The sequence below is a fragment of the Lissotriton vulgaris genome, chromosome 5 (genome assembly GCF_964263255.1).
Source record: "Lissotriton vulgaris chromosome 5, aLisVul1.2, whole genome shotgun sequence".
In the NCBI taxonomy this organism is placed as follows: domain Eukaryota; kingdom Metazoa; phylum Chordata; class Amphibia; order Caudata; family Salamandridae; genus Lissotriton; species Lissotriton vulgaris.
The window spans coordinates 994,550,724-994,568,153 of NC_141693.1; the positions used below are offsets into that span (position 1 = coordinate 994,550,724).

Genomic DNA, 17,430 nt, shown 5'->3' on the forward strand with positions numbered 1-17,430 from the left:
TGCTCTTTGGGCTATCAAAAAGAGGACTGTACCTGTGGTGGCCTGCATGAGGACAAGTTGTCTTGAGCCTCAGACAGAAGAAGAGACTCCAAGAGTAACTTGGCTGACTTCCTGTTTTAGCTACAGGGGCACAAATGCTCAAATAGCCTGCAAGATGGTAGCCAAAAAGGCTTGACTACCGTCAAAGCACAGGCTAGGAGACTGAGTCCTAATCCTCAAAAGTCTGCAACCTGGTAGATTCATCAGTGCTCTGAGTCACCCAATACAGGAGTTATCGCCAGTTAAAGGAGACCCCTGGTTTGGCTGTAACCATATACCAGAAGACCAGTGGGAACTCATTTTTGGCTACTGTTCAACATGACTTCAAGAGACATCGACCCCTGTTGTCAAAATTGCTTCATCGTGACCCTGGACTGAGGAGTAGCCCAGGAACACCACTGACACCAGATCAGCATCTTCAGCATCCTTCAACAGCTTCAGCATCCTGTATCCCTTACATCGAGACTACTCCATTATAGCCTACAACGGTTCACCCATAGAGCCTGGAACTGTACTGAAGACTGCTTTGACTGCAAGGTAACTGAACAACCAACCCTCTTTTCCCCATGTGACTCACTCTCTGCCGAAGTTGGTCACCCAAAGGAGCCGAAGTAGTAGCTTACAACTTTGGATACGTTTTGCAAAATTTGCAAAGTTGACCATGCGAACAGTCCATTACAATGATTCATTGAGTCTGAGTGAAAAAGCAGTGATTTATTGTTCCTTTGAATATCCATATCTCCCAGTTAGTTAAGAGTGTTCAGTCGAATCTGCGTGGACTCAGTGAGGTCTTACAACCACCCCACATAATAAACTGCTTTCCACACAGGATGTGAGCCTGATTGTGGCAGGGAGGGAAAATATGAGGATGGGTTCCCTCACCAGGCTATCCTGCAGGATTCATGAGTGGAAACTTAATAAGGAATTTCATCCATTTTTGTGGAGCCCTCTTTGGAAGTCTTTCAATCATGAGCAGAAACCCAAAGTGCAGCATGCAGCAGTTTTGTCATAGTGAGTTTCCAAAGGCAGCTTCACTGGGAGACGTATTCATGTTACCTTAGGCATTTCCTCTCCAATATGTTAAAGCCATATACTCTGATTCTGAGAGGGGCACGGCTGATCTATCTTTGCAATGCAGATATTCTTCTTATTGTTTCAGATTGGGCCATAAGGCCTTACTATGTGGATTTGTTGCAACTCAGTTGTATACCTCTGTTACAATGTCTGCCAAGGATAGGCCTTCTCACTAAGGAGGGAGCAAATTATTTCATCATGACTTGGGTACATTAAGACTGACGGCCTGGGACTTGATAGGCTACCACAATCTTTATATAGTTAACCTGAAGAAACGTTGAACGTTTTAGTGAGGGCAAGACGTTCTTTAAATAGAGTTGTGTGTTCCAGTAGAAGGTTGATTTGTGCATTTCTAGTTCTATAGAGTTTACATCGGTTTAGACTGTACACGACATTAATTATTCAGATTTTTTAGCATACAGTAGTCTTAACATTGGAATAATGAATGGTTGTTTAGCGGCAGTGTCTGCCTGTCTTTTTAAGTGGACCTTTGTTCCTTGTTTAGGTTTCTTGTAGTATGTTGGTTCTTAACATGTTTGCACATTAGATCTCCCTCTCTCTGTTGGTAGTACTGGAATGGGAATTTCATTTTGTGCTTATGTTCTTTGCCGATGGAGGGGAGGGGTAGATTAGCAACATATGATGCAACGCGGCACAGCAACAAAAGTTATTATGCTATGCTGCGTCTAAGGGAGAGTGCCATATCTACAAAGATATGGCACTGTTTTTTCTCCATCCCAACACCGGTGCACCTTAAGCAGTCATATGCCACTGCACATACTTTTACACCATAGTGCAAAGGTGTTTGCATTCTGTCAAGAATCTGTTTTGAACTGTAAAGGGAACATTGCAACACTTGCAATCCAAAAATTATACTTTTCATGTGTACACTACAGTACAATGCAGCATGCGTGCAAAGTTTAAAAGTATGGGGGAATTACATTTTCTCCTGTGTTACACATGCCTCAAGAAGGCCTAAGATTTTGGCACAAATCCCTGTCTACTATTGTTGGTAGATAGGAATTTTCTTTAAAACCCATGGGTGTTATCATGGGAAAGCCCAATTTCCCACCCTTGGAACACCCCATGGATGCAGAGTAGTTCAAAGAAACACATAAACTACTTTGCATTACTTTGGCTAACTTACTAATGCAAATCTTGAACGTAAATACCATCATGTTGCTTTGCACAGGGTTTGCTATACAAAAGTAACACAAATCCAGTGCAAAATTTAGGTACATCTGGCCCTCCTTTTGTGCTCTAACCTTTGAGCTTTTTAACATTTTTGGCATGGAATGTTGCTTTTTTAAGAGAGATTTCTTTGGCTAAAACGATTAGTGAGTTACAGGCTCTCCCCTCTTCTTCTCCCATTAATCAATTTTCTAAGAATAGCGATGTGTTAAGAGTGAAACTACTGATATTCACATCAGCTACGTGCTTTTTTCATCTTCATTTATCTTCCTCGTCATCATTTTAAGGAGAAAAAACATTTGTCTAGATCTGACCCTCACAAGGGCAATGAGCCATTACATTCTTAGGACTTATTGATTCAGAGTGCATAACAATTTATTAATTGATTGTGGTAGCATACTAGGCAGTAGTGTACGCAAGCATGCTATTTCTAGGTGGATCTCCCATGGTAAAGAATGTTTTGACTTTGCTCCTAAGGTTGCTCCTGAGTGCTTTAGTGTTCATCTATCTAGAGGGATTGCTGCTGCTTAGACATTGCTGAAAGTTGTGTCTGTTCAAAGGGTTTGGGAAGCAGCGTCTTAGTCCTCTGTGTAATCCATTGTTAAGCACTATTGCTTGTATGTGGAAAGAAGAGATGCACCCCTCTTTGATAATGCTGTTCCCTGTTTTTGGTCTGATTTCTTGCGTGCTATCGTTCCACCACATGAACCCCTATCCATTACATGAAAACGCGCTTTACCTATGGTATTGTCATTTGTAATGCATGACATGGTCCTGAATGATTGAGCAGATTCTAGACAGACTTCTCACCCACCCCCTACTCCCCTTGCACTGCCCGATGAACTGTAGGCGCCTTCTGTTATTTCTTTAAAAATGTTTGTTTCCATAGGTTGCCTCGGTATTGGCACGAAAAAGATTGAAACCGATGTCACACTTTCAGGGGCGCTTTATATAGTGCGCTGTAAAATAATAAAAGATTATTCGCATCTTTGAGGGTGACATGGCAGAGTCAGGGATGCAACAGAGCCCCTGCTACCCAGGAGAGGCCCTAACCCTATAGGAGGCCCCCGGTTCATCAACGTGGCCCCCCACTTAGCTCCAGGCCATTGAACATCTGTAAGATATAGGAGACGCAGTTGCCCCTCATGACACTAGTTACGGAAGCCCCACCCTTTTGCATTACACCAATTGGAGTGCTACCCGATGGCAGTAAGATTTTATGACAGGTAAAGTTTCCAGATCTAGTCTGCTGAAGTGACGGCTCACCTAACAAATCTGCGGGATCTAGATCATCCATCAGAAATAGTTTTATGAAAAGTAATTTGCTCATACAATCAGTGCTTAATTTGAGCTGGTGGTTTCTGGTGCTGAGCGCCAACACTTGTCAAGACCAGCTCTTAGACATAGGGCGCCAGCATGTGGCAGACTGCAATAAATTAGAGATCAGCACATTTGTTTATTATTCAATATACATTAAAAATGACTAATACCTGTGGCACAAGCCATTCTTATAGCTTTGGGGGCCTAGAGTAGTCTGAATTATCACACTGCTAGGTGTGTGGTGGTTAGTAGGTCTGTTGGTACTGTTATTGTTTCAAAAGACAATGGTCCCAAACATTAGCAACAAAATAACAATCAAAATAGATTTAGAGCAAAATTGAAATCTATATTCTAAACTGTCCAGCCGGACACACTTTAATAGTATAAATATTTGTTTTCAACAAGGAGATGAGATAACAATAACCAAGCGGGACACCGCCTGTGTCCTACTATCACATATAACATACAAATAAGGCAAACAAAAGAAACAGGGCAGTCTGTAAGTGCTTTTAGAGTTAAACAGACAATGATAAACTACACTTTGCGTGATCTATTCAATATAATGTCAAAAGATTATCATGTGTAAAGTGTTGACGACGTTTCGATCCCTGGTGGTGTGGGATCATCATCAGGACATGTAATTTTATGCCTTAGGTAATTATTGAAGGCCCAACAATTTAAACCAACATACAAATACATCACATATTTACAGTTAAAATAAACCCCAAGGGAATGAAAAAAAGGGGGTGGGGGAACAAAATAACATATATTAGACACAATGGTTATACCTTCATAGATTTTTCTTTTAGCTCTAAAACAAGATTAGAGCATATTCAAACAACCTAAATAATTCCAAAAGAGTTCTCATCTCAAAATTACTCATGCAAGCCAAGAAAAAGAAAAATAATTCAGCGTGAATAGGAAAAGGAAGAAAATGACACCTTACTTACAGACTGCCCTGTTTCTTTTGTTTGCCTTATTTGTATGTTATATGTGATAGTAGGACACAGGCGGCGTCCCGCTTGGTTATTGTTATCTCATCTCCTTGTTGAAAACAAATATTTATACTATTAAAGTGTGTCCGGCTGGACAGTTTAGAATATAGATTTCAATTTTGCTCTATATCTATTTTGATTGTTATTTTGTTGCTAATGTTTGGGACCATTGTCTTTTGAAACATTATACTCCCAAAGGTCCCAGACCTATTGCTACTTTTGGGTTCCCTTGTTCCTTGTAATAAAAAGGTACTGTTATTGGCAGCGCTGGTAGGAGCAATGGGTGATGAAAGATGGAGTGGCCTTCTGACGAGAGCCCTGTCACTTATTATTTTACAAATTAAGCACTGCATGCAACCCATAGCTAGTTGGGATGTTACACGGACAAAACTGGCAGGTGGTAATACTCTCGGAACGCTGTTTCTGGCTGGGCTTTAATTTGCTGGTGTTTGTAATTTTAAATATTATGTCATGAAGGTGAAGTTCGTCTTTTTCATTGAAACGTAGCGAGAATGCAAATATGGAATGTAAATAATTTTAGAGACTCTTAGTAGATGTATCCTATCATTCATAGAATAAAGGAAAAATATGAATCTGTAATGAATAAACGTTTTTATGTTGAGATAATGTCATCTTAATCCTTTTTTGCAGTTTCTACATAGATGGCCGCGTGGCCAAGGTAGCAGATTTCATGAAAACACGTTTGCTGGACACACTCTCAGACCAGATTGGAAAGATCCAGAAAGTAAGTAAAGGAGGCTTTCTAATGTAAAACCTACTGAAATAAAAGTAAGAAAACCCCAATTGTTAATGTTAAAAATCATTCAAACATTGACTACCCAAATTGCTTGTTTTAAACAGTAATTTATTTATTTGGGTCCTTGAGACAAAAATGTTTAAATCGCAACACATATTTAAGGCATGTTTTTAGTTTAAAAAAAAAAAGAAAATCAGCCGCAATGACATTCTTACTGATTTATTCCGGCATCTGGAAAAAAGCAACCAGCCTCAATGTAGATATTTAGTTGCCTGTTGGTCCTTGCCCTCTCTCCAAGATCTCATCAGGTTTTTGCCTTACTTTGCTGAAGCCGATTTTGTTCGCTTTTAGGACTCTGTACACTTTACTCCCACAAATCTGTGGTAAACTGTTTGTGCTGTCCCTTGAAAACATGGTAGAAATGGCATACACCTGTTAGATACATTTAATTTAATTGTAAGTCCCTAGTATGTAGTACTACATGTTATGGTATGCTACGTTATGTTATGCTATATGTTATATTCTCTTATTGGTGTTTTTATAGCATGCTAATCACTTGTATGGGTATCCAGATGCTCTGTAGCAAGTGTTTGAGGCAAGCCCTAGAGAACCTCCTTGAAAAAGCCAGGTCTTCAGCTTCTTGTCAAAGTTAAGAAGGGAGGGCACAAATTATCATTAATAATACTAGCATTGGGACGTGTCGAGTCACTAGAGGCACCCGTCAAGGATGCCCCCTGTCGCCAATTTTATTTGCGCTATTAATTGAACCGTTGGCAATCGCGATCAGGGACATAAAGTCTGACACAGCCCCAGTAGCTGGTATGACAAATATAAAATTATATGCAGATGACATTGCCCTTTTTTTAGATTCTAAACCCGCAAGTCAATCGAAAATTTAAAAAAGGATTTCTGACTTCCAAAGATTAGGGGGCTACAAGATTAATGTTAACAAAACGGAAATTATTTTAGCCAATTGCACTATAGACACTTTAATCCCAGAATTTAGGCAGATAGATAACACATCCCCAAAGAGATACCTGGGTTATTCATATCGGACAATTTGGAAGATCTGTATTCGCTGAATTATTTACCTCTGTTAAAGAAGGTGGGGTCACTTTTAGATCGCTGGAATTTATTGCCCCTGTCTCTAATGGGACGGGCAGCTCTAATACGTATGTCGGTCCTGCCTCTTTTTGATTTTCTTTTCAGCGCTGCACCCTGTGCTATTCAGGTCTCCTTTTTTAAAACAGTAGACGCTTTGATCTCCTCTTTCCTTTGGGCAAAAAAATCCCCCAGGCTTGCACTTAGCACTTTATATCTTTCATCAGAGCAAGGAGGGCTATCTCTCCAGAATATCAGAGAATATTACTTTGCGTCTTTTGCACACCACAGTTTTAGGTTTTTCTTTTTAGAAACCCACGAGGCAGATCATTTTTTTATGAAGAGGATGTTGTCAGAATCAAAAATCATCGACCCAGTCAGAATCACGAAAGATCCAAAGAAAGTCCGATATAAATCCCTTCAGTGGTTTTCAAACAGAAATCTCAGTTTCTGAAATTCTACTGTATGCCGACAATAGGGAATACAACGGATTTAACCAACTTTAGTTTAGGAGAAGAGGGCTGCATGGATAATAATACAATAAATCTCTGGAAGGAGAATGGTTTCGTGAAAATCGAAGACTTCCTTGTGGGAAACAGGTGGAAGTCTTGGGATGAAATTTATGGACAGTTACAACACTCCCACAGAATTCTAAACTGGTCTTTTCTTATGCCTATTTCAAAACTTAGAGCGCTTGATATAGGGAATCTATTTCAAAAACAAAATGTCTCCACAGCTTTGAATACTCAAATTCAGAAGAGGTTGAGCAGCTGGATCATAGTTTTAAAAGAAAACAATGGACAGGAATCCTCCAGTAAGATCATTGAGAGGTGGAAAAAGAGGGAAGAAATTGAAATTAGCCCGCAGTTATGGGATAAGATAAACAAATTTAATAAAACCATTTTCCGCGCTGCCAATGTTAAATGTATGCAATTTTATAATAAATGGCTAATCTATATAACCCCCTCTTTCTTTCACAATATCTTTCCCCAAATTGCTGACAAATGCTTTCGGTGCAAAGGAAAAGGTACCTGGAAGCATATTGTCTGGGAGTGCTCAAAATTCAGCCACTGTGGAAGGAAATTGAAAAATACCTCTCTATCGAGCTCAAAGACTTTATAAAATTCGATGACTTAATTCCTGTCTTAGGTTGTTCCTCAACTCACACCCCACACGACGAGCCCCTCTTCATAGCTTCCCTAATAGCTAAATCCCTTATTTTGCAGTCCTGGAAAACAGAGCTAGTACCAACATTTCAGGCATGGAAGGCAAAATTATTACGAATCCAGGGCAGGGAATATGCACTGGGATCAGGGGCTCTAAAGAAATATGAAAAATTCTGGAGGGTATTCGAATCCTAGTCTGTTCTCTAACAATATCCAACCTGAATCACATTTTCTTAATAGTACTCTGCTAGTTTGGTTTTACCTATGCACACTGCACTTTAAAATCATGATTTGAACTGATGAAATTTGATGATGTTGTTGTATTTAGTTGTCCAGTACCGTATGATCTTTTTTAATTACTGTGTTTTGAATTGTTGATTCTGTCTTCATGAACTCTCAATAAAAATATATATTTTAAAAAAAAGAGTTAAGAAGAGAGTAAGAGGCTCTGGTGTGCTGTGGGGGGTAGTGCCAGGCTTAAAGGGCCAAGTATGAGAAGGTTCACCCCCCTGCTCTGCTTTTGTGCATGTATGGGATGTGTGCTAGTGAGGGATCAACAGAACAGAGGTACCTGGAAGCTTGGTGAAAGTTAATATGGCTGCTCAGGTAAGCAGGGCCTGTGTTGTGGAGTGCTTTATAGTTGTGGGTGAGGAGTTTGAAGAGTGTATCAGGAGCCAGGATGTGCCCTATGGTGTGCTGTGATGAGGGCTTGGCATTGGAGGGTGAGTCTTCTCATGAGCTGTGACGTTATTCCTGAATTAATGTATTCCCTTAGTCTAGTCTGCTGGTGATGAGGGCTTGGGTTATTGATTTCCTGGTGTTGTCTGTTACCCACTTGAAGATTTTCTTCAACAACCTTAGGGTGCTCAAGGAGAACGAGACCACAGTGCTGACCTGGGCAGTCATGTCCAGTTGTCTATGATGATTCTGAGTTTTTTTACTTATGAGCAAGGCGTGATGATGGGTCCAAAATCTGAGGGCCACCAGGTGGAGTCCTATGGCAAGGCGTCTTTCCCAAAGATCACCACTTTTGGTCTTGTCTGAGTTCAATTTGAGGCAATTGGATTTCATCCATGTGGGCATTTCTGTCATGCATGTGGTGAACTTGTTTTGTTTGCGAGGGGCAGTATTAGTTGTGTGTGAAATAATAGCAAGACTTGACAAAGTTGTGATCTAGTATGATGTTGGTCAGCAGAGTCATTTAGTTGTTGAAGAGGGTCAGGCTGAGCGATGAGCCCTGCGGTATTCCACTCCACAGAGTAGATCTTGTGCTTTAGAGGTGTAGGGGGCATGTTGACAGTCTGAGTTATTCTGGTGAGGATGGAGCAGATCCAATCGAGGGCCTGTCCCTGGATGCCTGCTTTATGGGATCATCAGATTGGAATAGGATGTAAGTTGGTGTTGAAGGCTGCTGCCAAGTCTAGAAGGAAGATGTCTGAGGTTTTTCCCATTGAGGATCATCAGTGAGGGTGGTTTCCATGCCGTGGTAGTGCCTCAATTCTGATTGTGAGGCATCAAGAAGCTGGTGTTTGGCATGGTGGTCCGAGAGACGCATATACTCAGGGTCTCAGGCCTGCCATTGCAGCCTGTAGTATAATTTCAACCTGGCTTATTAAAACTTTTGCCAGGCCTAAACCTTCCTTTTTAATATGTATAATCCACCCTTAAGTTGGACCCTAAACACTCATCGGGCAGGGTCCATGGTATTTAAAAAGTAGGACATTTGTACTCAAGTCTTACACGTTCTGACAGTGACGAACACCTAAAGTCATTTTTTTACCGTTGTAAGGCTATTTCTCCATAGACTAACACTGGCTTACCTTATTACACTTAATAGGTGATAACTTTAGTTTGGGACCAGGTAGAGAAATGCTGTTTCTACATAAATTGATTGTAATTTGAAATCCTCTTTCATGGTGAAGTGAAAATTTAAGTTACAATTCTGAAGATGGGACTTTTAGAAAGTTGTCATTTTCCTGCGTAAACTAAATGTGTCTTTTTGTCAGGGTCCAGGGTCACTTGACTGTGAAGAATGGCTCTCCTTTGGTATTCTCTGTATTACTTCCAGATCTGGTGATGAAAGAGCATTGAGAGTAGAGCAGGGTGCTCATGTCCAGAGCAGGATGTCCTAGGGGTTGTACTCAGCCTTCCTGAGTTTCAAAGGGTAGTCGCTGGACATTCCCACCCCCTTTATGACTTTGTGTTTATTTTTTGAGTAGGGCTTTCCCTGCAGCATTCCACCTTTCTGCAGCGGCCCATGCAAGTAAGAGCGGTGGGGCCGGTTGGGGGGATTTCGACAGACACCAACGAGGCAACTGTATTTATTTATTCAATTTTTCCTCGTGGTCGTCTGTCAAAATGCCCCCCCCCCCCCATCCTGGCCCCATCAACCCACTGCTCTAACCTGCATGGGCCACTGCTGCTACCTTTTCAATCATCCCCTAATGTCAAATGAGGTAGAAGCCTGTTTTCTGAAACTGACTGACCAAGCATGTGCTGCATTCCTGTGGTACCTGGCCAGGATGCAAGAGTATGCATAAAGGTGTTTCCCCTCCCCCCCCTTTCCAGCAATGTCATCAGCTGAAATCTAGTGAGATCCCTGGGTCGGAAGTGCCTGTAAATTGGGCATTACTGTGGAAATCAGGCCTGGTATTCCCAAACCCTGGCATAAACGCTCATGTGTTAAGGTATTATTTGGAAAAAAGTATAATGGCAGTACATTCTTTCATACCAAATTATTGACCTACACTGATACAGTAATTTTAGGTGAGGTGTTGTAGTAAATGTTTATATTACTGCTCTGTTGTTTTGGTATTCCCCCACTTCTAGAACATCTCCACCTTTGCAGGGATGGAAAAGGCTTTTCTGTATGATGTAATATAAAAAACTTTATTATTTTTTTATTTAATGCATTTTTATATAGCACGGACTTTACTCAAAGGTGTCAGAGCGCTTCACAATAGGAACAGTAGAGATACATGAGGAAAAAATCACAAGTGAGCATGTTACATGAGGCAATAGTGACAATTACGCAAGTATCAAGAGCAAACAAAATACAAGAGGTAGCAAACAATGCGTTACTAGAGGAAAAAAGTGACATGTGTGTATGATACAAAAGGTATAAAAGTACAAGAAGAGGTATAATATTGCACTTAATAGCAGATACTCAAAACACAAGAACAAACGTTATGTTACATGAGGCAATGGTGGCAATTGGGCATGTGTCAAAAGCAAACAAAATACAAGAGGTAGCCACTGATACATTACAAGAGAAAAAGTGGCGTGTGCATGTTACAAAAGAGTACACAATACAAGTAGAAGTATAATACTGCAACAACTGCAGACACTCAAACCACAAGAACACACTGGGAAGGCACTTCCTATAGTCATGTAGAACAGAATTTCCTATAATGGAGGGACTTCCTTCAGATAATAGAGAGGGCGTGAATTAAATTTGGAAGTGTCCTTGAAGGAGGAGAGCTTTGAGGTCAGTTTTGAAGGCCTGGGAAGAAGAGGTGGTCCGGAGCTGAGGTGGAAGTGAGTTCCAGATTCTCACTGCGTTGCCTGAAAGGGATTGGGCCCTCAATCTTTCCTTCTTGAAAGTGGGAGGTTCAAGCAATACATTTTCCGCATTACGTGATGGTCTAGAGCCTCCAGAGAGTTTCAGTTTATTCTCCAGATAGCAAGGAGAGGAAGAGTGCAACGCTTTGTGGGTGATACAGGCAGTCTTGTAGATAGATCTTGCCTCGATGGGAGGCCAACGGATGGTGGATAAAATGGGTGTAATGTGGTTGCTTCTTTTGGCCTCATATATGAAACGAGCTGCTGAATGGAGAACAGATTTGAGGGGGGACAGGTGGGATTTGGGAGGCCAGTAAGAAGAGAGTTGCAGAAGTCCAGTCTGGAGAGAACCAGCGATTGGACCAGGGTTTTAAGGTCCTGCTCCAGGAAGAAGCGACGAATCCCCCAAAGAAGCCCAGTTGGTATCGAGCAGACTTTGTCATCGAATTGATGTGGGAGAGTAGATTGAGTTTTTTGTCGAGTATGGCACCAAGGGATTTTGCGCTGTCGACAATGATGGGTTTATTGTTAAGTAGATTCATCTGATCCATCCATGATTGAACCGGGGGAGGAGGTAGTGAGATGGAGAGGAAGTGGAATTCAGTTTTCGAGGGATTCAGAATCAGTTGATGAGTTAACATCCAGTTTTGAATAGAGTCGAGAGTAGAGCTTAGGATGGAGAGATCGTGTGTGGAGGCCACCTTAAGGTAGATTTGAGTGCCGTCCGCGTAGAGATGATAGTGGATCCCGGATTTACTTAGGAGATTTCCCAATGGTTCTAAATAGAGATTGAACAGTGTGGGTGCAAGTATAGAGCCTTGAGGAACACCGTGACCTACCACCAAAGGGGATGAAAGACTGTTCGCTATTTTGATCATTTGGGATCTATCAGAGAGGAAGGAAGCAAACCATTTAAGCACAGTGCCCTCCGTGCCCATTGTCAGCTGAAGAGTGTTAAGGAGAGTGTTGTGATCGACAGTGTCAAAGGCTGCAGAAAGATCAAGGAGAATAAGAAGACAAGACTCCCCCGAATTGAGTATCAGCAGCGCGTCATCAATCACTTGTAGCAGGGCTGTTTCAGTGCTGCAGTTTTGCATGTAGCCGGACTGGAAATTGTCAAGAAAGTCATTGTCCTTGATATGACGAGAGAGTTGTTTCGCTACACATCTTTCTGTTATTTTCACAAGAAAAGGTAGGTTAGTGATGGGGCAGAAGTTGTTGAGGTCGTTCGCATCAGCAGTGAGTTTTTTAAGCAGAGGGGTGACCTGCCCAGTTTTGAAGGAAACAAGAAGGGAGCCTTGACAGCGGGAGATGTTAACCAGAGTGGTCCAATAGGAAAGAGAATGGGTATAGAAGTCAATGGCAATGGCACTAGGGATGGGTTCAAGAGAATGATTGGAGGGCTTTGTTTTGAGGATGCATTTGAGGAGGGCATCTGCAAATGGCTAAGGATTTGCGCTCCTCTGAAGGGGTAGGATGAATGACCTGATCCACAAGTGATTTTACTTTTTCGCCAAAGAATATAGCAAATTCCGCTGCTTTCTTTGTAGAATCCTCCAACTTGGAGGTTGGGGGAGAGCAGTTTGGATTCTTGATAAGATCAAATAGTTTTTTGGGTCTATTTTTGGCTGAGTCGTCGAGGGTTCTGAAGTGCGATGCTTTTTCAAGGAGGATGTGCTCGTGGTACTTGGATCTTGCTGAACGAAGCATGGTCAAATTCTCGGTGGAGGGTGCTTGTCTCCATTGTTTCTCCAGGGATCTTAGGTACTTCTTTTCTTCATAGAGGGATTTGTTGAACATAGGTGCTGAGGGAGTAGGCCTTTTCTTTTTTGCATTGGAGAGGAGCGACATTATGGATTTCAACAGCAAGGACTGTGAGGCATTGGGAGGTGATTTGGTTAACATCTAGGTTTGGGTCTAGCCTTGGAACTGATAGCAAAGCCGATTCACAGAGGGTACTGAGGTCAATATTTATAGTGTCACCGAACCAGGAGGTAGCCCTCTTAGGTTGGCCGAGAGTAATAGAGTGTGATAGGTGAAGAGAGAATGGGATGAGGAGGTGGTCAGACCAGTCTACTAGAATTGGGGTAGCGATAGTAAGCATGCCAGCTTTCGAAATAACAAGGTCCAGGGTTGAGCCCTTAGAGTGTGTTGTTTCTGTGCAGTGTTGGACAAGATCATTTGCAGGGAGGAAGGTGGCCAGCAAATTCGCAGAAGAGTCTTGAGACGAGCCCCAGTGGAGATTGAAGTCACCCACGAAGATCTGATTGTCACTTTGCGAGTATTGGTCGCTATTGAAGTCAGTGAGTTCCTCCATAAACGAGGGGCCGCTACAAGGCGGGTGGTGAATGGCATGGAATCTGAGGGGTGAGCGGTGGTGCAATTGAAGCTCAAGAGATAGGCATTCAAAAGTGTGGAAGGATTTGTTAGGAAAAGCTTTAAGTTGGAGGGAGTTTCTAAGGATGACTGCAACACCTCCCCCAACTTTGTTAATTCTGTCATTTCTAAATATAGACTAGCCTGTGGGTATTAGGAGATCAAACATAGAGTGAGAGGTATCGTTGAACCAGGTCTCTGTGAGGAAGAGCATGTCAATATTGTGAAGGATGATGCTGTCGAAGATTTCCAGTTTGTGCTTTATTGCAGATCTGCAGTTGTGGAGCAGACAACACAGCTCTGTCGAGACTGTTTTGGAGACGGGGGCACTTGGGCAAGGAGGGGTAATAGGGATGTTATACTTATACAAGGGTGCTCGGGAGGATTTAGGTGGATGATTGGTTCTGACATAGATGGTTGGAATAGTGTAAATAGAAGGGTTACTTGGAGCTGAAAGTGGAAGAAGGGTGGCGTTCGAGGTCTTGTGTGAGTTTGCGATATTTGCAAACAACAGGTTGTTATTGCCTATTATGGGGTGTGGGGGCGAGGTGCATCTCTTGGGAAGGTGGGTGTTTTCCAAAGGTATTGAGGTGTAAGGAAGAGTGGAAATTTGGGAGCTTAAAAGTGAAATGGCAGCTTCAAGTTGGTAGATGGAGGTGATAAGAGAGCCTAGCTTATTTTCCAGAGAGAGTAGGGCAGAGCACGGCATGTTGGGTGGCTCGATGGAAGCAGGAGGGGGTGCAATTGGCGGTGGAAGGCAGGGAGAGGTTGGGAGACGGGAGGGGATTTGGGTTATAGGGAAGGGTTCTTGCCTTTCTTCTATGCATTCAACCAACTCCAAGCAAAAGAGTGCAGAGTGGAGTAATGAATTATTGTTTGTTGATCCTCACAAAGCTTGTGTGTGTTGTTCGGAAAACGTCCACCTCTGCTTGGCTGGATTTGTGGATTTTTTACACTCTTGTGAGTGAGGTGCTTTATCTGGGATTAAGAGGCTTAATTAGCTCTCAGAGTGCTATGGTAATATGTCCCTTGGCAGGCAAAGATCCAAGAAAACTGATGTTGGGTGCCATTTGTGTATCCACGCCTGATAGAAATTAAGAAGTGGGTGTGAATGCTTGATGATACTGTTACATTGTAAGGGTATTCACAAACAAACACTGGCAAAGCAAATGGAGCTCTTTAAAGGAATCATTGAGCTGATGGGAAAGAGAGGGTATGAACATTTCCTCATTGGTGCAGCTATGATCAAACTCAAACACTTTACTAGACAAAAGTAAAATTGTAATACCAAATTTTTTCCTCCCAACCCCTAACCCTACTTCCATCCACCCTCACACAGTGAAATTGAAAACAAGCACAGAAGGAACCGGGATCCACTGGCAATCAAATCTATGAAAGAGTTAAATACAAAGCTAAGAAATGAAATAAATACTTATATTTTTCCATAAATAATAATTCAATTAGGTGGTGAAATCAATTTTTCTATTCAATCTTTTCTATAAAGTTCATGTGCAATTCACCCCTTCTTTTGTTCTAACCAGCTGGACAGGTGCTCCCATATTTTTAGGCCTATTTCTGTGCCCTAAAGCCTTTCCAAGCGTAAATAGATTTTCAAGCTTATAATTGGACAGCAGCCAGGCAAACCACTGCTGAAATATGGGTGGTTCTGATTTCAGCCATGCCGAAGAGACACATAGCCTAAATATAGCCATTGAAATACTTAATAGCTCTCTTCCCTCATTGGTGCTGCGGCCCTTTTGAAGCTGAAAAAAACCACCCTATGTTATTGATCCCTGCCCTCCACCAATTAGTCAGACACGAGTCAGAGAAAATCTCTGGTATATTTCCATTACCCTGCAGTTGAGTGTAGAAATTAAAAGCCTGCCTAATCCCAATAGGCGGCAAATAGGGACCCATATTTTATAGGCGGTCATGAGAGTCTTAAATCTGACCCCTTTTATTGTACTCTAGCTGTTGCCATAAACATCCCCAGGCGTCAACCCTGATTCAAATGGAGAGGGGTACATCGGTGGATAGTCACTGGGGAATTCCCTCAGGAGCACCGTGTAATACACTAATGCTGTGGTCCAATAATATAGCCTCAAATTGGGAAGTGCCAGCCCTCCACGCTCTTTAGGGAGTGTCAGCTGTTTAACGGACCTTCTGAGTATCGAATAGGCCCAAATGAATTGTGAGAATATGTTTTCAAATGTTTTTAACCATTGATTAGAAAAAAAGAGGGGAATGGCTCTCGTAAAGTATAATAATTTGGGAAAATGCACCATTTTTATTTGATTACACCTACCCGCCAATGTTAAATGCAAGTTTCCAGCTTCTTCAATGTCTTAGTTTTTCCCGCTACTGGTGTTCGATTTTCATCTGCAATAGCATCGAGATCAGCTCTAATTGTAACCCCAAAATAGCTTGCACTCTCTACTACTCTGCTATCTGTTATTTTGACTTGCTCATGAATAATTATCCACATTTTCCACTATTCAAGGAATACCCTAAAAATCCCCTAAAAATCGCTGCTTCTTCTTTTACAGCTTTTATAGCAAGCACAGGGTTAAGTGTGACCACTGCCACATCATCAGCATATGCCAAGACTGTGTTGGAATAACCCTTAAATGAAAATTGTGACAGAGCTGTTGGGATTTCCCCTGACCCAAGGGATGTCAAGGATAGAGTATGTGGTCTGGTTTGTGTTTGGATGTGCAACACCTCGAACATAGCTACAAAGTGAAATATAGGGAAAAATCCAAAGACAAGGCATGAAAATGATGGGATTGGACATCGTATGCAGTGCATTTAGGCCCTTTTACTTTACCTAGAGCGTGTGGTTGACCAATCTGTTTTGATATGTCTACAATCAGAGGCAGTCTTAGCAAAGTCTTTTTATACTAAGTACTGTACAAAAAGAGGATGAATGGGGAATCTTTTAGTTCAGTTAGTTGCATTTCGAGCAGCTTTTACAGAAGAGGAAATCTCAGCTCCTTCTACTGTCTCTTCAATTAAGGAAGAGTCAAACGCTTGGGAAAATCAAGGTAAGCAAAGCTACTAAAAAAATTCTTGTCTTTAAGAAAACTTCATTCTGCTATACGGCTGTTTTATTGTAACATTGAAAATTGGGACAGCATAAAAAATTTGCAGAATAAATCCAATCTCTAGAGGCAGAAGAACACAGCTCAATACAGTTATTTTAAGCAGTTGGGCAAGGCCCTTGAAGACGCATTCTGAATGCACATATATGCATGGCACAGGACATTATTTTTTCAAGGGGACCATCAGTGAAATCTCTTGGATATACCTTTTGATTAAAAAAAACTGTTTTGTAGGTTCAATTGATAATGTAATTGAGAATTTAAAAAAACATGGCTATTAAAACTTCATTTTAGTTACCACAAATGTCTCTCTACAAGCAGTTTAAAGCTTGCAAGGTCAGATGAGCTATAACAAAAGTGCAGTGCTTTCATTGCAATGCTTCTTTAAGATTTTAAAGTAATGTACATAGCTTGTTTGCCTCAACAACAAAGAGCATAGACGTTCATAAGACCCAATAAGTTTCTATCACTAGTGGCGTAACTAGGGTGCCAAAGGCCCTAGTGCTAGCATGTAAAATAACACTCTATCTCCTAATTTGGTAGTCTAAAACTGCTTTAATTGAGATGCAATGGCCTCTCATACACCTATAATACTGTACTTGCTCAACTATTGATAGCTACGCCCCTCTTTCAAATAGGAACAATAGGTATTGTTAATATTATCAAAAGATGAATCTCTGAATGTCCCTCCAGTCCACTCACTTCTTCTCTAATACTTCTTCAAAGCTTTCAAAACAAACCGAGTAAGC

At 41.5% G+C, this 17,430-nt stretch overlaps 1 protein-coding gene across 1 annotated transcript in view; it reads left to right on the forward strand.

Annotated features, from left to right (window-relative positions):
- Positions 1-17,430, forward strand: part of LOC147711878 (inactive heparanase-2-like) — a 738,870-nt gene that overhangs the window by 382,878 nt on the left and 338,562 nt on the right. Inside the window, exon 6 of the mRNA XM_086919554.1 lies at positions 5,271-5,364. Within this exon, the coding sequence (XP_086775680.1) occupies positions 5,271-5,364 (94 nt within the window). The remainder of the gene's footprint in view (positions 1-5,270; positions 5,365-17,430) is intronic.